At 34.0% G+C, this 24,515-nt stretch overlaps 1 protein-coding gene and 1 pseudogene across 5 annotated transcripts in view; both read right to left on the bottom strand.

Moving 5' to 3' along the window:
• The window catches only part of PIK3C2G (phosphatidylinositol-4-phosphate 3-kinase catalytic subunit type 2 gamma), a 424,274-nt gene that overhangs the window by 362,907 nt on the left and 36,852 nt on the right, over positions 1 to 24,515 (bottom strand). For 3 of the 4 annotated variants that reach the window (XM_050750052.1, XM_050750054.1, XM_050750053.1), the window contains 4 exons: positions 22,286 to 23,041; positions 18,120 to 18,202; positions 14,021 to 14,178; positions 10,992 to 11,106 (listed from right to left, as the gene is read on the bottom strand). In XM_050750052.1, the coding sequence (XP_050606009.1) occupies positions 10,992 to 11,106; positions 14,021 to 14,178; positions 18,120 to 18,202; positions 22,286 to 22,963 (1,034 nt within the window). In that variant the 5' untranslated portion in view covers positions 22,964 to 23,041. The remainder of the gene's footprint in view (positions 1 to 10,991; positions 11,107 to 14,020; positions 14,179 to 18,119; positions 18,203 to 22,285; positions 23,042 to 24,515) is intronic. The other variant, XM_050750055.1, reaches the window with a different exon arrangement.
• On the bottom strand, positions 1,957 to 3,861 carry LOC126931693 (dnaJ homolog subfamily C member 8-like; annotated as a pseudogene). The gene has a single exon (XR_007717898.1). The product of XR_007717898.1 is annotated as a dnaJ homolog subfamily C member 8-like (transcript).

Raw genomic sequence — 24,515 nt, 5'->3', positions numbered from 1 at the left:
CTATAAGCATAAAATACACACTAGATTTTCAAGACTTGTCACATTAAATAATATGAAACATCTCAATGATTTTGATTACACATTAAAATAATATTTGAAGTACATTGAGTTAAAGAAACTGTAGTATTAAAATTTATTTCCACCTGTTTCTTTGTATATTTTTTCATTGTGTCTAGTAGAAAATTTAAAACTCTTAAGTGGCCTATACGATAATTTTGTCGAATGGTGCTATCTAGAGAAAATGAAAAAGAAAAGAGAGAAAAAGCAAAAAAGAATAGAAAGAAGGGTGGGAATTTAATAAGTAAGTGAAATAAAAAATGAATTTTTGTTTGAGAATTCTAGATATCAGAAAAGATAAGAAGAAAGGTTACCATACCAAGAGAAAGAGAAATGAAAGGCATGGACCCTAAGGTGGGTAACGTGGAGAGAAGGGTTGCGCTCTAAGAACAGGCCACATTGGGAATTACAATGCTTATAGTATGAGCACAGGAATTATTCATTTGAGGTCTTACACACCAGGTGTTTTTCTCAATCTGGTAACATTCCAAATATGAGCACTACCTATGTTTTATTTAATAATCATCTATGAAGCTTCAGTTGTTGAACTGAATGTCTATGACACAATAAAACGTTTAGGCTTTTTCTTCCCATATCCTAGGAAATCAAACTTTCTGTATATTAATTATTTATTCTCTCTACACATATTTGATTCCATCTATCTGCTAGTTACTATCTTAGGAATTATTATGAGTATACTTGTCATTTAAAATGAACACTAAGAGGCTGAATTCTTGTACATAATTACACTTATTTCCTATTCCTAAATAGCTCATGTTATTTTAGAGTATTTCTGAGGAAATATGTTGATGTAAAGAGAGATTAATGACCTTAACACCAAAAAATGATAAGTACCCAAATTTGTCTTACGAGCAAGAAAGCATCCTAAATAACATTCAAACTATGAATATTGATTCTCATTGCCCTAGCCGCGCCTTGTAAACCCACATTTGAAAGCGATGCTCTTTTGTTGGAATAAATACTTACCCTTATTTTATATAATTTGAATTAAGCTAAAATGTTCTTTATTCTTACATGCAAGAAGTAGTCACAGAGGTGTACTGTGAAATATTAAACTCATGTATAGAAAATAAACTATTTCAATTTGATTTTGTAAATATTGAAAACAAGGATTGCTGACAGCTTCTGAAGGTATTTCTTTAAGAAAACTCAGTAACTAAGCTGGACTTAAAATCTTTGGGATAACTAAGTCAGGAATGTAAGGTGAATATAACAAAATATTAAAATAATATTAGTACTATAGTACTACTCAGCATATTTTTCAGATAGTTATGTGTATGTGCATACATTTAGCACATGTACACACATTTGGTGTGTTTGTGCCCCTTGAAAATTTCTACATTGTTAAATCTGCCATATCCTTAATTTGAGTAAACTGGTCTTTGCAACTAATAAAATAGCCCTGGATTTTGTGCTCAAAGTGGTACTTGGAGCTGACTCAGCATAGATAAAGATCAATATGTTGTTTCACTAAACCAGTGCTCTTGAGTTTATTGTCATTTTGCCTTCAGGGGAGCTGTGAATAGGAAAAGTCAAATTTTATGACTTGGAGAGACAAGAATAGGTTCAACCCTAAAACTAGGGCTTTTAGGCATGAGGTGGTTAGTAGAGAAGAGTCAAGCTTTTGAACAAAAATCCTGTATGGGACATAAATTGATACCAGCAGCTAATACTCAAGAGGGATTTGGACCAAGGAGATCTGAAACTTTATATTCAAATGCACTATTTTTCTTAAGACTTCCCGCAAGTCTATGAAAAGGCAACTATCCCTCATGCCTCCTCACTCAAATATGGTTATTTTTCTTCATACATATAGTATATATGCATTTCTTAAAATTCAAAAAATTGAACATTCTGCAAAAAAGTTATTATTTGGGGGGGTATAAAAATTTATTATACATAAAGAATATTACCACTAACAAATGCAGACAGGCTAGGACATGGCACCGGGTGGAGGACGGCTAGCTCTTTGGAAAGTGAAAGGTTTGGGTGGCGTGGGCTTCATGCCAAGCTGATTGGTCAGTAGACGGGGACACATGCCAAACACCACAGGGCATCAGATGCCGCTCTGTGTGCCCACAAGTGTTCCCTGTCTCATCTGGGCCTTTGAAGGGAGCACACCCAGAAGCGAGCAACTGAAGTGACGGGGCTTCCTAAGGTGCCCCTTCCAGGCTCGTCTCTGAAGTCACAGCAACACCATTTTAAGCAATATGTTAAATCGGATGATTTCCACAAACTATCCACGAAGTTTCTAACCATCACAATGCAGTGAAGTGCAAAACACTGAGTTACAGGCTGTGGGAAGAGAAGGCAGCACCAATGGTGGCACCTTCTAATCCTGGTTGTTCTAGGGGCAGGGAGAGGGGAAGGTCTTTTTTTAAACCAAGCCCCTCATTTCAATGTACAAAAGAATTACTCTGATCAATATTAAATCGTATTGAAAACAAAACGGACTAAAAGCAAATTCTCCTCTATGTTGGGGTGGAAGTGGGAGGAAAAAATGAGTCCTTCGAAGCAGGAAGGGAGACAGCAGGGGGAAGGTTCTGTGCCTGTGACCCCAGGTGGTTACTCAGGCTGCTCCATCTTTACTTTTGGTGGTCTCAGGAAGGTCCGATTTTTCTTCTCTTTCTTCCCCTTTGTATTGGCTTGGAAGTTTCGCCAGCTGTCCGCACGACCATCTCGACTTTCCTCAAAGTTTTTCCACCACTCTCTTTCCCGTTTGGCTTTTTCTTGAGCTTCAATCTCTTCTTCCCTTTGTCGTTTCCTTTCATGCATCTCTTTGGCTTCTCTCTTTCCTTTTAATTTCCAGCTCAGCAAAGAGATTCATTGTCGTTTATATACAGCTTGTGTGAACAGTTCAGGATCATCCTCCTCTACAGTTGTAGGTTTTCCTTCCTTCTTTGTTTTTTTCGCTCTTTCACAGTGTGTTCCACATATTCTTTTCCTGCCTGAATTACATCCCGGGCCCTCTTCGTTTGCTCCTGATCCAGTAGCAACTTGTAAGCTTTGTCCACAGCTTCAAAAGCATTTTGTGCTCTGTCAGCATCATCTTGATTTTTGTCAGGATGCACCAAGATGGATAACTGCCGAAACCTCTTTTTTGTTTCCTCATCTGTAACTTCAGGATCTATCTGAAGAACCTCAAATGGGTTCAAATTGAAGTCAGAGGAACCAGGACGGGTCAGTCTTTCAATCTGATTTTTCGATGTTAGAACCGAGTCTCTCTTCTCTATTTGTTTCACCTCACTGTAGAAGGTCACAAAGGCTTCCTCGGTGCTGCCTCCGCTGCCCCAAGTCCCGCTCTCTCCTGAAGCCGCCATTTCCCCGGCCCAGCCACCAAGTTATTATTATTTTTTTTAATCTGGAAAAAAGTTTTACAACAACTCTCAAGTTTGCAATGCTCTCCCTACTAAGTTACAAGCAGTCACAAAAGACAAGTAGTAATATAACTATATAAATGAAGTTACTAAGAAAGTCAGTAAAAAAAAGTAACAGTGGTGAAACGGTCACTTTGTATCTTTCACAAAAAACATATACTAAGCCCCAAGGAGCTCTTTTTGTAGGGGGTATGATATGCGAAATTTATGATATAGTCATTATACCAGGAGATCAAATATGCAGATTTCATTCTATCCTAAGGTTTTATTATTGTTTTTGCCCACAAAATTTCCAGCGGAGAAACATCCTACTACAGACTTTACAAATAAAAAACAATACATGAGCAATGTTTTGTCTTATTAATGTGATTTCAGCTAATTTGAAGTAATATGTAATTCAAAAGTTCTTTAATCACTTTATTTTATTTAAGAAAAACAGAGAATTGGGTCATTTAAACTTTTATTAATTCAAAATTGGGAAGATTTAATAATTCTTAGCTTCTAAAACTAGACAGTGCTTTTGGGTAACAAAAATAATGTGACAGCTACATTTTGGTATTATATATCTACAATAATATTAAATTATGTACCTACATTCACATGTAATTTGCCATATCTTCTTGGAACCCTCATGCAACAGCTTTGAGATTCCTTTGACCACGTTTATTAGTTGATGATGCTTGTGCAATTCAGCTTTTTAAAAAACTTGGGGATGAAATATGCTATCATTTTTACAAATAGCTTTTAATAATATTAAACAAACTTTATTTAGCACAAGGTCTTTCTTTGGGATTTCACTCTCAAGTGAAGGTATATATATATGCATATGAGGACATTTGTTCTAGCACAGAGTTATTGAATTAAAACCAAATGCAAGTTGTATGGTGTGTTATTTTTGTGGTCATTAGCTATTTACTGCAGAGGTAAACCAAAGTTAATTATAGAATATTAGGTAAAGCACTATGAAGGAGATTTAAAAAGAAATTAAAGTCATTCAAGAAACTCTTATTGAATGATTTATTAACAGAACACACTTTTTTACTGTGTGTGAGATAGCTCAAATTTATGATATGTTCCTTTCTAACCTCCCACAAGGTTCTGTGATTTTATAAGTGGAGGAGTAGAGTTATGTAAAAGAGAAATGCACTTTATCTATTTCTTTGCTCAAAGTAAGTCTTAAAAGTTGGAATGAATTTTAATATTTGAAGTCTTAGGCTGTAACAAATTTGCTGGAAGTAATCAATTCGTTCAAGTTTGCTAAGTGAAATCGTTAATTTCACTGAGAAGAAAAAAGACTCTTCTACCCCAGCAATATATACAATGCAGTTTTACTGCTAATGAGTGTAATCTATTGCTTAAAACTGTATGTATTATGACTTAGTCTTTTTCTCACTGGTAATTAATAGTTTTATTTTTACTCTGAGTACAAAACAATTTCAATTTATAATCAAATGTTTAATGAACAAATTAATATAAGTTGGGTCGGGCGCGGTAGCTCACTCCTGCAATCCCAGCACTTTGGGAGGCCGAGGCCGGTGGATCAATAGAGGTCAGGCATTTGAGACCAGCCTGGCCAACATGGTGAAACGTCATCTCTACCAAAAATACAAAAATTAGCCGGGCATGGTGGCATGCACATGTTGTCCCAGCTACTCAGAAGCCTGAGGCAGGAAAATTGCTTGAACCCAGGAGGCAGAGGTTTCAGTGAGACGAGATTGTGCCACTGCACTCCAGCCTGGGTGACACAGTGAAGACTCCATCTCAAAGAAAAGAACAAATTAATATAAATTGTCATGAGATTAGTTAGAACTTTTTTTAAAAAATAGAAGTTTTTTGAAAAGGATTATTTTAGAATTTTAATTAAAAGGATTTAATTTTGTAAAACTATTTTTGTACTCTAATAAAAGGAATGCATCATCTCTACTAGTCCCAGAGAGAAAAACAAGACTCTCAAGTAGATAGGAAGATCATTGTAATCAATGCTGGCAAGGATGCAGAGAAAAGGGAGCTCTTACACACTGTTGGTGGGAATGTAAATTACTACAACCATTATGGAAAATAGGATGGAGGTTTTGCAAAAGACTAAAATAAACTACCACGCAATTCAGGAATCCTACTAATGGGTATTTATCCAAAAGAAAGGAAATTAGTATACTAAAGGGATACCTGCACCTCCATGTTTATTGAAATACTATTCACATTAGCCAAGATATGGAATCAACCTAAGTATTCATCAATGAATGAATAAAGAAAATGTGGTATATATACACAATGGAATACTCTTCAATTATTTAAAAAAGAATGAAATGCTGTCAATTGCAGCAACATAGATTGAACTAGAGGCCATTATGTTAAGCAAAACAAGCCAAAATCTTCTCTTTTAGCTTTTTTGAATATACAATAATTGTTGTTAACTGTAGTCTAACTACTGTGCTCCCAAACACTGGAACTGATTCATTCTATCTAACTATATGTTTACATGTATTAATGCTCCTCTCTTCATCCTCTCCCCATCCCACACCCTTCCCAGCCTCATAACTATAATTCTATACTCTAACTCCATGAGATAACCATTTTTAGTTCCCACATATGACTGACCCCCTTCCACAAAGAAATGATAAATGTTCGAGGTGGTGGATATTCTAAATATCTTGACTTGATCATTATACATTCTGTGTAGATATTCAAATGTCACATATACCTCATGAATATTTACAGTGTATCAATAAGAAAACAAGTCATAAAAAGAAACCACAGCTGTAGAGAAAAAAAAATCACAGGAGTGGTTTTTTGGTTAGGATGGAGAAACAGAAATACCTGCGCTCCTACTAAATATTTGGCTAGAGAGTAATAAGAGATAAAATTATGAAGAAGCATTATACTTCATATATTATCAATGTATTTATGAAGAAGAAACTCATGTGAGATGATTACAAGTATAGGTGAAGGTGCAATTGTTACTCTCTGTAAAAAAGAAAGATGCAGGGACAGTCTAGGAAATAGTAGTTTCATTTTCTAGGACCTCATATCTGTGCTACATTCAATGGGAAAGAAAAGATATAGTTCCCGTCCTTGAGCTCACAGGAAAAACTGACTGGGATCAAGCTATTGCATAAGAGTATGGACTCCTTTCTCCATGGTAATGAAATCGGGAGTTGAAGAACAGGAACATGATTAAAATTTTTAATATTTTTTAAATGAAACAGATGATTTCTTTTTTTCTATTATTTCTCATATTGCTAACAATTTTGTATTAAGCTTCCATGAACCTATGACAAAATTGATAGTTTCTGTTCTGATTCTTTAATTGGCTCTGTGTTCATTATATAGTGTATTATTTAAAATCAGACAGGGGGAGTGAGAGTAAGAAAGTGAGAGAGAGAGAGAAAATGAAAGGGAGAATAAGAATGAGTGAGTCATGGGATATTTTAAATGAGAGAAAAGGTTTTATGATACTAAATTAAAATAAATGTTAAATAAGTTGCAAAAATAGTATAGTTATATTTAAAGGCAAAGAATTAGGCAGAAAATTTAGAAGAATGGTACCACAGAGATGGACCGCCCCACCCCCGACTGTGGAGGTAGACAAGCATGGTACTGAGATGGAAGAGGCTGGGACCTGTCTGTGTTGGCTGTAGGTAAATTTGTTTGTACAGGGGGCTGCGTTGGGGCAGCTTGAAGTGGAAACTCAACATTGGTCTGAGTCTGAGGTGTCCCATTCGATACTGGGGCCTGGAACTGGCCCCGCTTCCTGTTTCCTTGGCTCTGTGGCAAGGGATTTCCATCTATATCATACTTAGAACAGCAAGTACTTTCCCAAAGTTTACCTTTATGACAATGCGGGCAAACAGTAGCCGGAGCATTTGGCTGTGTTTTTGAGCCAGCTTGTCTGCTTTTAAGTTTTTAACACTGCAAGTTTTTTGAGTATGACCAAGTTGACTGCAATTATAGCAGGCTCCAAGAAAAGAATCAGTCGAGTCAGTCTGATTGCTGTCCTTCATGGCCTGTGCCACATAATCGCTTTGTGGGTCTCCAATCCAATGCCTTCACAAGCTTTAATATATGCAGGCAACACCTCAAGATCAGGTACATTTTGTCGTTGGATGGAACGCATGGCTGTTTTACACTCATGGTTCGCATTCTCAAAAGCTAACATATGAAGGAGAATACCCTGAGCACGCTCATCAGAGACAGATTTTTGAACAGCATCTTGTAACTTAGCCACAAAATCAGAATACAATTCATTGTGACCCTGTTTAACAGTAGCAAAAGACACAGGAGCTTGGCCTGGGGTGCCTAATTTATCCCAAGCTCTCATACACACCTTTGTCACTTGTTCCGTGGTAAGAGCATCAAAACCCAATTGGGCGGTAGTGTCAGAGTAATTATCGGAGCCTGTGAGCTGAGTCTGAGTAATTAGAATGCCATCAGTCCGATTTAGCTGAACCTGCAGACAGGCCTCCTCTGACCACCAGGTACGGAACTGTAAATGCTGAGATGGAGTTAGAACAGCTTTGCCAAAAGGTCCCAGTCTAAAGGAAGCACAATGACCTCAGTACAAAGAGTCTGTAATACCATCTTAACATACGGAGAAATAGGACCATACTGAGTACAAGCATCCTTTAATTCTTTTAAAAAGGTAAGACCGAGCGGCGCATATCGAAGCCCTTGTACCCCTTGAGCATTAGGAGGTTCCAGTGCAACTGGATAAGCCCATGCCTCTAACCTATGTGTTTGTTTGTTGTGGCATAATAAGCATTGTATGAAAGTTTCAAGAACAGGCACATGAGACAGAGTCGGCATAGAAGTGACAGGAAAAGTATGTGTAGATAAGGGAAACTGAGGTTGAGGAGGTTGGACCGACCGGTATGAGAGTGTGAGAAAGGGTCATTGGGGGAGCAGAAGAGGCAGAAGCATACTAGTGATTATTGATATATGAAAAAGGAAATTTTGATTTTCTAGGAAAATTATCTTTCTTAATTTTGCAATATTACAAGGTATAAACATCTTTATTAATTTGTTGATTAGATCTAGTTTTTATACCATGTGCTGTTCTAGAAAAGAGAATAATTTTTGGAGAGTCTAAGTTCTTAAGTCATTATTCTTGGCTTCTAATATATCAGTACTTTAAATGTGGACTGTAGACTGGCAGCATAGATATCAGCAGATGCTTGTTAGAAATGGAGAGCCTCAGGCCTCACCCAGACCAACTGAAATCAGAATTCTTTCTCTAACAAGATCCTCAGGTGACACTTTAAAGTTTGAGAACACTGTGTTAATATCAGAATAATTGTGAAACTTCTATATGCATTATATGGGTTCATAGTCATATTTATTTACATTTCCCCCTTTTTAGGATTTTATGTATTACTTCACTAACCCTGAGAAATATAGTCTTCACTAATATACCAATATAACACTGCTATGTTTGTAGTCATATGTTTCATGATCTATTTGACCATTATGTTGAAGTATTATCAGAAAATTAGCATTTTCCCCAGCCAAATACTCCAAAGGAAGTATAACTCTATAAGTTTTAGAGTCTAAATTTTTACTTACTGCACCGTTGTTAACGTATTACATGCTACCTGTGTTCTCTGTATAAAGTAGAACTTTATGAACAGATTTCCAAGTCTTTAAGGACACATATTTTAGACAAATTACATAGGAATACACTAAAAGTAATATTTGAATGATTAATATATATTCCTTTAGATACTAGAAAAAACAGTAATAAATATTCTGCACATTAAAATAAGTTCTATCAATACAAGTAGCCTATTACTCTTAAATAATATGCAAATCCTTGATATACACAAATGGTTCAATGTCCATTAGGGAATAAATGACTATATTTAACATACATTAACATTTGGCAACTTTTCTATCTTAATAAAACCCAATTAAAGAAATTTTAATATGATTAAATGACTATGAAAACATTAAAATATACATTTATCAGTTAAATATTGAGCCATCTATTTATGAATAATTTACCTATTTAAAACAGTGATTAAATCAAGGTGTATACATTTTCTCCACATTATACTTTTCCAAATTTCTGTCTCTTTAATACAATTGCTTTCTGGATGATATTTCCTACTGCTAAAACTTAATGCAAGTATTTGACAATGTTTTGCTCTTTGGATCTAATGTTTTGGCACCAAGAGAAGTCCAGATGTACATGTGGAAAACTGCACATTCAAAAGATGAGTTTTAATGAGTAATCAATATAAGGTTAAATTTACTAAAATACTTTCCTGTGCTCATTGGATTTACTGTCAAAATCATATGTTGGGAGAAGGTAGCAGACCAGTGACTGAGTGTGTTAATAAGTTCAAATAAAAAAGGAAAAGGGAATATCCGTGAACTTAGTGCAACAAAATATATGTAATTTCATATAAATATTTATTTTTTATTATGTATCATTATTATAAAATAATAATTATAAAAATGTTATTGAAATATTTTAATATATTTTGTTATTAAAATAATAAAATATTATTTTTCCCACAATAAAGAAAATCATTAGTCTTAAAAGACATTCACTGTTAACATTGCACAATAAACAACTGGATTTACTAATAAGAATGTCATCAAATTTATCAAACTTCCCAAAAGATAATTTCAAGCACATTCATGATGGAACAATGACAACGACAATGAAAATTTCAAAAGAAATATGTTTTTACTTCCATGAGATGGTTTTCAATCTTTAGATACTTGTAGAGATGCAAAGGAGATATATAAATAGGAATCTACTGTATTAAATATTTCAGTGTTTAATACTTTACTGTTTAGAATAACTATGCAATATCAGCAGAGAAATATTTATTTTCTTAAAGCTGTATTATCTGCTCAAGTCTGGTCTGTAGGAATTTCAGGCAAATAGTTATTTTGGTAAACTAAAAGATGATGTTTTTTATCAAATAAGTATTTGAAGTTGATATACATGAGAACAGACTTTTCCAATTGTTTTTAATGAGCTGCCTCAACAAAGAAATGGTGTTTTAGAACTAACTCTTCTATAAAAAGTAAGTGATAACGCTTATACTTAAGGCCCCTGTGATTTTAAAAAATCAGTATTTAATCAACATACAAGTATTATTCTAACCAAAAAAGTACTTATCACCAAAGAATTTACTTACTTAGCTGTGATCAGTTCTAATAAGCTTTATTACAGGTAGGATGAGCAACTTGTCCTAGTTTGGGACTTTACTGGTTTCAAAGCTGAAATTCCCACATCCTGAGAGCTACCTCAATCCTAAGCAACCTGGAATGGTTGGTCACCCTAGTCACAGGTCATTTAAATATTTGTTTTCATAAATAGTCATAAAATAAAATAAAGTCAAGAATAAGACTGTTAATATGATTTAGAAAATTTCAAATTCACTGCAAAGGGGGTAAAATTGATGTAATTATGCTGATTATAAGACTATAATGTCTGCGTAACGTCTGTTTAAAACAAAACCAAAAACAAGTGGTAACTTAATATTTACAGATTATAACATAATCAAAATTGTATAAAATACTTACTTTTGTAAAAATTCTTCAGAGCCACATACATTTAGAATATGATCTTTGGGCAGTAACTGGTCATTTGTACAAAAATGCAGAATTTTTGCAATTAGATCTTTGACGAGATAGTTAGCTAAAGACAAAGAGGAATAATAAAAGTCAATAAAAGTGTATCATACTGACTAAGAAAAGTTTTTGAGCACAAAATATGACCAACACAGTACAAAGGATTGTAACTGTCCAGCTTCATCAAGGGGAATTAAACTGAGATTCATCTCACTTATCAGTTTGTTTAGATTTAAAGATATTTGGGGAAAATGTTGATTGCAATTCCTTTGATCAGTTCTGTATTCATGTAATATAACAAAGCTAGGTATTGTGTTTCTCATGTTAAAACCCTTGGTACACTGTAGTTCTGCATCAAAATCTACTGCAATTTTTCTTAGGGACTTGAGAAATATGCTCAGGAACTTGAGTATAGCCAGGCAAAAGTTCCAGGGGGTTCTTTATTCTTTCCATTTTTCAACCTAAGTGAGATGTATTGCTCCTTCGTAGGGTATCAGCATGATAAAAGGATTCTGAATTAACTGGAATATTCTCAGGGCATTTATACTAGTTAATATTCACATTCATGCCATGACATTAAGACAATTCTGTGATGATTGAGATGTTCTTATCAATGTTCTGTCACTGAGACATGGAAATAATACAGACTTTTCATTTTTGAGTTGATCTATGTGAATAAGTTATTTCGCTTTTTTGACCTAGTTTCCTCATCTGTTAAATAGGGTTTATAATAGCACAATTCATTTTCCTCAAGATTCTGGTGCGAAGCTATCATAAAAAAAAATAGACAAATATGGTCAGTAAATTTAAAAGTGTTATGCAGGTTATATTCACTCTGGAATATAATGTTAGTATTAATATTAATAATAGCTATATTTTACTGAGCAATTACTCTATTAAGTTCTTTACATGTAATTTCTTGATTATTGTACCTTTTATATAGGTATTATATCCCAAGTTTCAAAGATGAATTGACGGATTTTCAGGAAAGCTATGCAATTTTGTAGAGATTACACAGTTAGTGTTAAGTATCACACTTAAACAATATTGGTTTACTGCAAGGTCTGTGCCCCTAATGACTCCAAGTCTCCACAATTGGTTGTTCTCTAGACTCTAAGCAAGATCAGTCAGACTCCAAAGCCACCGTTGGTTCTTATTCCTTTCCCATGTAGTAATTACTCAAGGTTCTATCTTGAACAGCTATATTGTAGAAACTTTAATGAATATCTGCTCTCTCTCTCTCTCCACCTTTTTCTTTGGAACTCAAAATGTAGACATGCTATAGAGTAAAGTCATTTGTCTTTGCATGTTCACATACCATAATCTCCCCTTTTAAGCTCTTACATGAACATGCTATTTAATAGTGGCCAGCAACTGAAGACAACATGACCCAACCTTTGGTCTTTCTGACTGGATCAAAGTGCAGCACCATTGATCTTGGCTGAATAATCAGAATCTGGCTTTTAGGAACTGGCAGCTGGATCCCACAGAGATACTGAACTGTCTGTAGATAGCTAGCCTAGTAGCTTGGCTTCCCACTTGTTTTGTATAAGCAAAGGAAATGAGTGACCAGAGAGTGAGAGACATATGAGAAGCAATTATATGAAATGAAATAAGATGCATACCGGAATTTTGGGCTGCTTGGTTATTTGTGTTTTTCATATATTCCTAATTGGCTGCTGAAATTCATACACTTGAATTCTATAATAAATCCATATATATATATATATATATATATATATATATATATATATATATATATATATTTTTTTTTTTTTTTAATGAAGTTTCGCTCTTGTTGCCCAGGCTGGAGTACAATGGTGCAATCTCGGCTCACCACAACCTCCACCTCCTGGGTTCAAGCGATTCTCCTGCCTCAGCTCCCTTAGTAGCTGGGATTACACACATGTGCCAGCACGCCCGGCGAATTTTTTGTATTTTTAATAGAGACAGGGTATCTCCATGTTGGTCAGGCTGATCTCAAACTCCCAACCCCAGATGATCCGGCTGCCTCGCCCTCCCAAAGTGCTGGGATTACAGGCATGAACCATTGTGCCCAGCCCCTATATTCTTTAAAAACTTTTTTTTTTTTTTTTTTTTTGGTTAAGCTAGCAGGAATTGGTTTCTTTTCATTTCAAACCAAGAGGGTCTTGAATAATATACCAATATAATACTGCTATGTTTGTAGTCATCTGCATTAGCTCAGAACCTTGAATACAGTAAGAAAGAAGCACAATAATAACAGTAATTAATAAATAAAAGAAAATATTTAATGGATCATTATGTGTCAGGAAATAGTTTCCTGTTAATATGTAGAAACTCACTTAATAGCAATCTAAATGTTTAAAGAGCTAATACTGTTTTTCAGATTAGTGAACTATAACAATGAAGTAAGATACTAAATAACTTTACAGATATTCTAAAACTTTAGAAAAGTAAAAATCCTTAGGCAAATTTGATAAAATATAAATTCCTGGGTTTCATCCACAGAGACTGAATCAATAGGTTTGCTAATTCTGATGGAGGTATGTTACACCATGCTACTAGTTTCCTCATTATGGAAATAGAGATTCTGTGTAACAATGTCTATTCTACCTCACAATTTATTTATATTTCAAGGAAATATTTGTTCCTACTAGAAAGAAGCAGCCATTTTTACTTTAATACCATCTTTATCTAGAATCTCTTTGAAATTCATTTTTTTAATATATTAAAAACCTGCTATACTTGCTATTAAGCATTTTATAGCAGGAAGACAAAATATTGTGGGGTGAGCTATGTGAAGATACTTCTTGAAGAAAATAGTTCTGCTTTCCTCCCTTAAATATTAACAAAAGGCTCCCTGATGTTTTCTTCTTATTTTGCTTCAGGGGAAAACAGTAGCTAATATTATTTTTAAATCATTTCAGACTTTGAATTCAAGGCTACGTAGCCAGTACCAGCTTTGTAGAGATTTGTAGACTATTTGCAAAGTTGCTTACCACATGGCATAAAATGAAGAGGTTGTGTTGAGTTATCAATAAAAATATGTATATTAAACTTGGTCTTAGAAAAGAGCTGATACGGAAATGCTGTAGTAGTGCTCCAGATCTTCCCAGAATTGAAATTAATGTCAGCTGCATCGTATCTTTCTCTGATTCTGAAAAATACATGTTAAGAAAAATACTTAGGACAAGACCTGCAAGACACAGTTTAAAACATATTGCCCACAATATAATCATAAGAAACTTCATGTAGTGTTTTGCTATAAAAGACTTAAAACATGAAAGGAATCAGTAATTGATTTGTGGTGCAGTGCTTCTAGCTAGTCCAGATTGGTAGAGATTGCAATTATACCAAAAACAAGCGTAAAGGACTGTTCCTTAGGCTTTCCCAGGAGCATCTCATTTGAAATAATTAAGAATTCATTGTCATAACATGAAACGTGAGGATTCACTCTGAATATTATTACTTGCTTCATTTACATTGCTTTTAATGCCAGAGTTCTTCCTCTTAGATTTCTTCCACGCCTAATTTTGTCAAGCTGCAAGTCACTCATTTTGATTTAGAAATTTTGGCAAATAAATTCTCTTGTTCTTGTCAAGTTTGTAAACACTATTCTTGTCTCTCCATTTTCTTTAAAATTTTTAGATACTACACAACTACTTGAATTTTACACAAATATTAGAGCCTAAAAGTAATTCTTATATTCTGAACAATTACACATAAATGAGTCAAAGAATTGCAAAAACAGTTTACCCTTGGAGCCAGACGCCTTGACTTTGGATCCTGGCACTTTTATTTAGTAACGTTATGGCCAGAGGCAAGTTATTTGACAAGTTTTTTTGCACAAGTGATGATATTAATATCTACCTCAAAGGTACTGAGGTAGATGTTAATATCTACATCAAAGGTTTTCTATTACAATAGAAAAGACGTGTAAAAGATTTACAGATTGTAAAGCAATATACACATGTAAAGTATAATGTCACTGTATGTTACCATAGCTTGATTCTCTGTGATCAATGTTTTATGCCCACATGTAGAATATAACATGAAGATATTTTCAAGTAGCTATTTAAAATGTTTCTGAGGGTGAATATGAAATCTTGTGGGTTTTTTTTATGTTAACTATGCTGACATCTAAACTTCATGGTTCTCTTCCTAAATTGCAGAAACTGCAGTTAATTTTGCATGAACCTAATAGCTATTTGTGGAGCACCAATGCTTTATTCTGTGGAAACATCTTCTCCATGAGGGGCCTGGCAAATGGGTAAGGAAATACACATTCATCCAATGGCCTGGCATGCATCTGTATCCACTTGTGTTCTGGATCCCATCCCTTAGTTTCTGATTCAGTAGATCTGCAGAGGGTCTCCCAGACTTGTCCTACTAACAATTTCCCAAGTAAGCTGCGGCTGTTGCTGCTCTGAAACTGCAGTTTGAGAGCCACTGCTCAGAATGAGGACATGGGCCACTCTTCATTGTTATACTCTACCATTAAGGTCTAGAGTCCAGTTAGGGATTGAGGAGCCTTATGAATTGCATTTATCACATAATAAGACACTTCTCAATGCGTCCATGATTTCAGCTTCTACCATTTTAAGAAATTAAATTTAAAACACAAATTCATGATTCATTCTCTCCTAAACCTTTGCTGAGCATCTACCATGGGCCAGAAACTTCTTTCATATGCTATGGCATGTTATCATATTTGTTACAAGAATATGGCATTTTTTATTTGAAAGATGTGGCTTTAAAGTATGTTACAATGAGAAATCAAAGTTTTGGAGACCCTCTTTTGAAACAGCTCTCAAATTCCATTTGATCTTCTTTTGAATTAAGGGTGCTTGCCACATAGCAGGTCCTCAAACATACTTATTTTTGAGTAAATATCCTGTTGTGAACAAAATAATTATGCATGTATACATTTAATCATTTTATAAATATTTGCCAGCAAACTATTGAAAACAAAGAAAGAGTGTGTGACTATAACTTATGGCTTCTTTTCACTACTGTAAAGTTATTGTTTGGTGTATATTTTAGTTTTCATGACTATTATGAAATAAATTATTTAGAAAAATTATATTAAAGAGCTTGGAAAGTACACTATAAATCATTGGAAAATCATCACATAAGGTATTTTGATGTCACTACTGCATCCACAAAAATATTTCATCTAAGAATATGAAATTGCGTTTTAAAAAAGAGAGTTGCTGGAGGAGCTAATAATGTGGTCTGTGAGTAGCGTTATTCACAAGAGTGATCTTAAAGTATTAAGACAGTTCTTTGCCATGCTTAGAAGGTAAAGTAAAAGTTAACTATATTTTAGACGTAAAGTAGCAAGTTTCTAGCTATGCTTATCATACTGTGACAGCGAGTAGCTTATTCCTGAAAGAATAAATATTGATAACATTAAAGATCCTAATTTAGGAATCCTAAGTACTATTTCGAATTTTTTTCCCTTAAACTAGAGCAAGAAGTTAATTAAAGATTGAACATTTCCGTGAACTTGAGGTGATTTGTTTTTGCAAATTTGAGGTGAATGTTTTGTATCTTTGTGTGTAAGCCTTTCAATCCTTCTCATGGTTATAGGTTTTATGAGGCAGGGACCTTGCTTTTTTGTTTACTTGTTTATTTTAAATATGAGTATCTCCCATGCATGAGCTAGTTATTAGACAATGAAATAGACTTTAAATTAATGACTAAATAAATGATTCAAACATTTAATTTCAAATAATCATTTGGTAGAAAGTGAAAGCTTATAAAACTGTATAGTTATATTTCAGACAACAACCAAAACTGAGTTAAAACCAAATAATTAAAATATGAATGCCTTAGTTTTTCTTCTTTTTTTTTTTTGATATGGAGTTTCCCTCTTGTCGCCCAGGCTAGAGTACAATGGCGCGATCTCAGCTCACTGCAACCTCCACCTCCCAGGTTCAAGTGATTCCCCTGCCTCAGCCTCCCGAGTAGCTGGGATTACAGTCTCCTGTCACCACACCTGGCTAATTTTTATATTTTTAGTAGAGACGAAGTTTCATTCACCATGTTGGCCAGGCTGGTCTCGAACTCCTGACTTCAAGTGATCCACCCACCTGGGCCTCCCAAAGTGCTGGGATTACAGGCAGGAGCCACCATGCCCGGCCTTTTATTTTTCTTTTTTGAGACAAGGTCTCACTCTGTCGCCCAGGCTGGCGTGCAATGATGTGACAGCTCACTGCAAGCTCCACATCCTGGGTTCAAGTGGTTGTCCTGACTCAGCCTCCCAAGTATCTGGTGTTACAGGTGCACGCCACCACACCTAGCAATTTTTTTTTCTTTTATATTTTTGGCAGAGACAGGGTCTCACCACTTTGGCTAGGGTGGTCTTGAACTCCTGGCCTCCAGTGATCCACCTGTCTTGGCCTCCCAAAGTTCTGGGATTATACGTGTGAGCCACCGTGCCTGGCCGAATGCATTAGTTTTTCAAAACTTTCAGAAACCTTAGCAACAGAAGAGGTAGAACTATATAAATTTTAATTGCTAACAAGAAATTGGCCTTAAAAAAGGTGTCTATGTTTATATCATAAATTCATCTTTAGATTAACAAAATACCAGTGATTTTTTTGGAATATCTGCTAGTGATCAAATTCATTTCTCAATGAATTAACACACACACATTTATTCAATATTCTGCCAATCCACTCAAGATAAGATTGAACGATGATGATTCTACATAGACTGCCCCAGGTAGGGAGGATAAATTTATGTTAATTTGGGGGTTAGCCAGAGGTGTTAGTCACTTATATCATTAAACAACAACAAAAAAATTCATTGCAAACCAAACCACCAACAAACAAGTGCACGTCTGAATTTATAAAACATTTAACTTTAACCAAATTTTTAAGAGAAAAACATCTATTTGACTATAAACAACAAAAACATTAACAGAAGTTGATTAATGAACTAATTTGTCAAAAATTTGTGTGTGTGTGTGTGTGTTCTGGAATTACAGGACTTTGACTTTTATATGCTAAATTAATCAGTTCAGTGATGTCAAAATACACAAATTTATTTAGGCACAAAAATTTCAAAGTTTAATGAAATACCAATACTCACTTTTTTACGTTGTTGCAAAAAGAGGCCAGACTCGTATTACTGCCTTGAGGTACTTCCACTAGCTGAATGGAGCAACCTATTGACTTAAAATTAAAACTACTAAATTAATATAATTTGGTGAAGAGAAAATATTAAATAGTTCTACAGTTTTATCCTGTTTTGAAGTTTCATTCAGATTTCATTTTTAAATTTTTTTTAGATTTTTAAAAATTGAAGTAATATTTACATATAGAAAAATGCACAGATCTTAAGTATATAATTTGAGTTTTGTAGAAGGCATAAAATTGTGCTATCAATACCCCAATGACAATATAGAACATTTCTTTCATTTTAGAAAATGTCCCCATATCTTTTTTTATATAAATCTGCATATCTATTTGGTAACTATTGTTATTCAGATTTCTATCACCATAAATAAGGTATATGCGGTATTTTATTTGCAGCTTCTATGTAATGATACACATATTTTAAAATTATTTCTGCTATCACACATATCAGTAGTTTATCATTGTTATTGCTGATTAGTAGTATTCCATTGTGTGACTGTTTCACAATTTGTTTAGTCATCTTCCTATTAATGAACCTCTGGGTTGGTTTTAGCTTTCTGGTATTGTAAAGAAAACTATTAATGCTCATATACAAGTAAATATGTGAATGCATGCTTCATTTCTTGGGAATATATACATGAATAGCTTGGGAATATATGAATGAATAACTTGGTCAGAGAGCGCATGTAGGATTAAAGAAACCATTCTTGACTTATGCATTTTAAAACTCTGTTATTAGGTATGTACACATTTCAATTTATTATCTCTTCCTGATTGACCATTTTAGCATTACAAAATGATCCCTTTTTTCTCAGCCCTGAAATAATATTTTTGATATTAATAATCATGCAAGCATTTTTTCCTGATTGAATGTTGTCTTTTTGTTTCTTTTACTTTCAATCTATCTCTGCCTTTGTTTCTTGTGTCCCTCGTAGACAGTAATTGAGTCCTTCCTTTTTTTAATCTCATTTGTCAATTCCTGCCTTTTGTTTGGAATGTTTATTCTATTTACATTTTGTAATTTATGGAAATTGTTAGATTTAAGACTGTCTTACTTATATTTGTTTCTAATTGTCTTTTCTATTTTATTCTGTTCTTCTATTTCTCCTGACATGTTTATTTTATTTTATTCTTCTGCTGCATTTTTAGATTTTCTTCTTCTTTTTTTTTTTATAATTCATGGTACTAGCTCTAGGAATTACAATATACACTCTTAACATATATCAGTTTACTTGGAGTTACTACTGTAACCATTGCATTTAACATGTATGAATTTACATAGCAAAATAACATTTAACCCCCTTCCACCCATTATGTTATTATTGCCGAATAGTTTTTTATTCACATACACAATAAATCCTACAATAGCATGCTATTGTATTGCTTTAGTACATTGCCTTTCAAAAAATTTAAAGTAGTCATTTGTATTATTCAACTACTATTTCTATCATTCTTCACTCTTTCTTAGATTCCATCTGGTGTCATTTTCCTTGTACCGGAAGTATTTAATTTGGCATTCTCATGTGTCTGCTAGCTGACTAATTTCTTTCAACATTTGTTTATGGTAATGTCTTTATTTTGTTTTTGGATTTGAAACTTATACTCAGTGGATATTTAGTATGTTTTATTTTCTTTCAAAGATTTAAAAATGTCATTCTATTGTCTCTGGCTTCCATTGTTTCGAGTGAGAAGTTTCCTTTTATTCACATTGTTGTCCCACTGTGTAAAATCTTTTCTTCCCTTTTTGCCCCCTTCCATAATTTTCTCTTTTAATTTTTAGATGTTTGAGTATAAAATGTCTATATGTGGCTGTCTTTGCATTTATTCTATTTGGGTTGTGGTGAGCTTCTTAGATCTGTAATTTGATATTTTCTATCAAATTTGAATAATTTCCTGACCATTATTTCTTCAAATTAATTTTGCTCCCTATTTTTCTTTCCTCTTTTTAGCATTCCAGTTGTCCACATATTATGCTTCTTGTCTCATAAGCCTCTGAATCCCTGCTCATATTTATATGATCTCTGTGTTTTCTCTACTTCAGTTTGGATAATTTCTGCTGTTTTGCTTTCAAATTATTATTTTTCACCTGTTCTTTCCTATCTGTTGTTAAGCACATCGAGTAACTTTTTTATTGCATATATTTTGTTTCCAGCACTGGACTTGGCCTTTGTTTTTGTGTGTTTGTTTCTTGATGTTTCTAATTTCCTGCTGAGCTCATCATTGGGCTAGCCATTATGAACATCTTTATCTACTTGAACATACTTTTAATAACCAATTTAAAGTCCCCATCTGTTAATTCCAACATCTGGATTATCTCAGAGGCTCTTTTGACTGATAGAGTTATTTTCTTGAGCGAGAGCCAAAATTCCCTGCTTCTTTACATATCTATGCATTTTTTATTTTATGTTGAATATTGTAGATGGCTCATGATGAATCATCATTAATTTATTTTTCATTGGCAGGCAGTTAAAATCCTTCTTGTCTTGTTTGCCTTATTACTCTGATTTTTGGTTGTTGTTAGGCCACATCTATTTTGGTTAATGTAGCATTCATTTTAGAGCATGAGTTTTACTCTGAAGACATGGCTTTGTAGCTTCATTTGAATGCCTGAAGTGCTCATATCAGTCTCTTCTCTAATTTGGCCCAAATTTCTGCCTTGTAATTTCAAGTCTGTGTAATTAACACAATCCCATCCAATTCTCAGTCAAAAGCTGACATTATCTACTAAGCCTTGCAAGCATATCCTAATATTGGCCAAGCAGTAAGTCCTCTCTATACTTCTGACCCATACCCATTTCATAGCTACCTCTTCTGTAGCACTCTGCTTGTCAAATCATAGCTGCTTCTGCAACTTGGAACTGCAGGCTCTGCCTTCGCAGTCAGTCGCAGTCAGTGATAGTGCTGCTCAGACTGGGCTCCACCAGCCTGCACAGCAGCATGAAATTGCCCTCAGGCACAGACTGAGATGATCACAGGGCTCACTTTTCTCAAGGATTTATGTTCTATACTGCCTATTCAACACCTTCAATCAACTGCTTCATTTATTTCGTCTAACTGTATAGTTGTTTTTAGGAGTAGGGAAAGTTTAGTAGTTGTTACACTATTGTGATCAGAACTAAAAAGCCCCAAGATTTACTGAATTTTAATTTAGATATTTTGAGGTGCTACCTCTTTTGCAAGTGAATTCGAATGAAATAGAATTAGATGTTTCTTTTCCTATGCACTTATTCCACCTGTTATTTTACTATGTTGCCATTATTTGTTTGCAAGTTAACATGAGCAATATGCTATTCCTGAATTCAGGCATCATATCTTTTCTTCTTTGCATTACTCTGGATAGCATATCACAATATATTTTAAGGATTTTAAAAATAGTTGTTGTATTAAATAAAGAACCCATCTGCCTCACCCAGGAAACTACAGCTGCAATAATGTTTCTCCTTTTTTAAATCAGAAATAAATATTATTTACTTCTGATTTTACTTGTGTCTAGACTCAAGCAGAGAAACAGAGAAGTGTTCAAATACAGAAAAAAGCTCTGGTTACTAAAATGATTGGAAAGTTAGTAATAAAAGCATTAAGATGAGTCACACAATGAATACTTAATTTCCTACCTTTGGAATGATCTCGATAGAAGTTGCCTGCTAATCATATAAATTAGGAGACTCTGAGTAAAGGGGCATTTTTTCCTACCAATAATGATATAAAGTTCCAAATCATTACAATGTGACTTAAAATATAAATGTAATGAAACGTATTTGTATTTGTGTATGTGCATTAAACAAAAAATAGAAAATATTATCAGTTAAACCTTCAACTCTGCTATTTTTATCAATGAAATGAAAGTACCATAATTAAAACCAAATAAAATTTTATAATAGTTTTGATGAAACTGGAACTGGAACCTTATAGATGATATTTTAAAAAATTTATTTCCCCTTTTCTCAGAAAAAAATCTTTAATACAAGAACACATCATTTCTGAAAATATTTTTTTCAAAAGTAATATGAATAGGTTTCCCTATTTAAGGTTAGTTACCTTCATTACCAAATTAACACAATACATTATTGAATGATTCTTTCAGATTCATATTTTTAGATTGACATGTATTACACATACCTCTATGTTCTTCTGCCATGCACTTTCCCCCATCCGGGGTTGAAGAGAGCCTTTCAAAAGCATCAAAGAGGGTTCCACAATGTTCACATGTCCACTCCTTTTATTCTCTTCTTTGGGCATGAAGTCAGTTGAGAAGGACGAATTTGTAGGAGGAATGCTGCTTTCAAATCCTATAGGGTAGTTACGGTTTTCATTTTCTAATTCTTTCTGTAGATTAATTTTATCCAAACTTGTGAATGATGGAGCTAAAATATTGAATCTGGAATCATCAGCACCATGATGTTTTCCTCTGGGGCTTCCCCAGGGGCATTCTTTATTCATATTTTGAGGTTTTGGTAACACAGAAGGACTAAAACCAATTGCTGGTGCTTTTCTAACTTGATGCCAGGAGAGTTCACGGCTTTTAGAAGTGAATTCATTCAAGGATATTTGGTGTGCTTCGTTTAATGAATGCCCTTTTGAGTCCCATTTTGGTGCAATAGGCACAAAAAAGGTGTCTTCATCAATTTCACTCTCGTAGTGTGGAATTTTGCCACTGATCTCATCTACTATCTGATCAAAACCCAGACTGACTTGGCTAGAAGAATGGGGTTGATTTACAAAGAGAAATTCTTGGTGTTCATACTGCTTTTCATGTGATTCATTGGGATTTGGATCTGTTTGCCAAGAATATGCCATTTTTTATTTTATGTAACTGAGAGGGTTGACTCTGCTCCAAATATCTCCTTGATAATACAAAAGAAGATAGAAATTTTCCTAGAAAAAGCATAAAATGAAAGAAAAAGTATTTAATTTGAAAGAAAAGAGCTTGTAAGACAGATATAGGATAAATAACTATAAACAAGTGTTTTGTGGGCTTTTTTTTTTTAGCAAGTGAAATAATTCCTTAAGTACTATAAAACTCTATCTGGTCTTACAACATTATGAGTCTGAAAGGAAAGTATTGACTGGGTAGACTGATAAAACTCCTGTGATAGAAAAATAAGTTCACCTCAATTATAATGAAAGTTTCATGAACCTATTCAAAGTCAATATTCCCCTTTTTCTATTAAATATCCACTTATCATTTGAGTACAGAGGGAAATCTATAAGCATGTTGGCATGCTAAAGTCTCTTTCTTATTAGCTAAACAGTCTCTTCTTGACCAGCAATTACCCCGTCCATAGACATAGTTTTAACTCTTTTCTATCCACCACAACAAATCACCTTAATATGGTTAGCTAGACATTTTCCTTTTCCCCAAAAAACTCTAAATAATTGCAAAGCCTTTTATACTTCCCTAAAACTACTAACATTAAGTTCATCAATTGACTTCATGTTAGTAAATTCAAAAGACAGTTTTCAGTCCTTTTTGAATTTATCTCTTCACAGGATTTGATACCATTCACCATACTTGTAATTTCTTGCTTTCTTACTTTGGCTTTTCATGACACTGAACTTTCTGAGTCTTTCCGTGTTTTTTTTTTTTTTTTTTTTTTTTTTTTCCTATTATGCATTTTCCATCATATCCTTGTCAGAGCTTTTTTTCTTCCCTATTATTCTTTTATAGTAAATTATTTCATACCTCCTGTGGTTTAAATTACTATCCTATCCATTTGTCAATGACTTTAACCTTGGCCACTCTTCTTATTACTTAATCAATAGCTCCATTTGGATATCTTTTAAGTCTCCAAATGAAAGTCCAAAACTAATCATAATTCACCCAAGAATCTGCTCTTATTACAGTGTTCTATGGGGCAACAAAATGACACAATTATTCACACAGTTGCTCAAACCAGAAACCAGAATCCTTCCTCATCTTTCTTCTTCTATATCCAATAATCCACCAGTCCTTGTAGGGTGTACTACAGAAATACATCTTGAATCTGTCTTCCCCTCTCTATCACTACCATAGTCCTCATTTAAAGCTTTCATATTTTCACTTGAAATATTGTATTGACTCTGGGACTCCTTTTCCATTTTCTGCAATTCATTTTTGTGCCCTATACAGTAATCCAATTACGTATGTTTTATTTAAGACATTAACCAAATATCGCCACTGGTTATAGTTTTTCAGTGGTTCCTTATTATCTCAGGATAACGTTTATTAATTCCTCAGTTGACTTGGAAGTTCCTTAATGATACGTGACACTGCACACTGTCTAGGTTCCCCTTATGCTACTCAGTTTCATTCTCTCCTTTTCATCATCCTGGCCTTCTGGCTCCTCAAAAGGACTTCATTTTTGATAAC

This window comes from Macaca thibetana, chromosome 11 (assembly GCF_024542745.1).
Source record: "Macaca thibetana thibetana isolate TM-01 chromosome 11, ASM2454274v1, whole genome shotgun sequence".
NCBI lineage: Eukaryota > Metazoa > Chordata > Mammalia > Primates > Cercopithecidae > Macaca > Macaca thibetana.
Note: the sequence above shows the minus strand (reverse complement) of the source record. Positions and strands in the feature narration are given on the sequence as shown.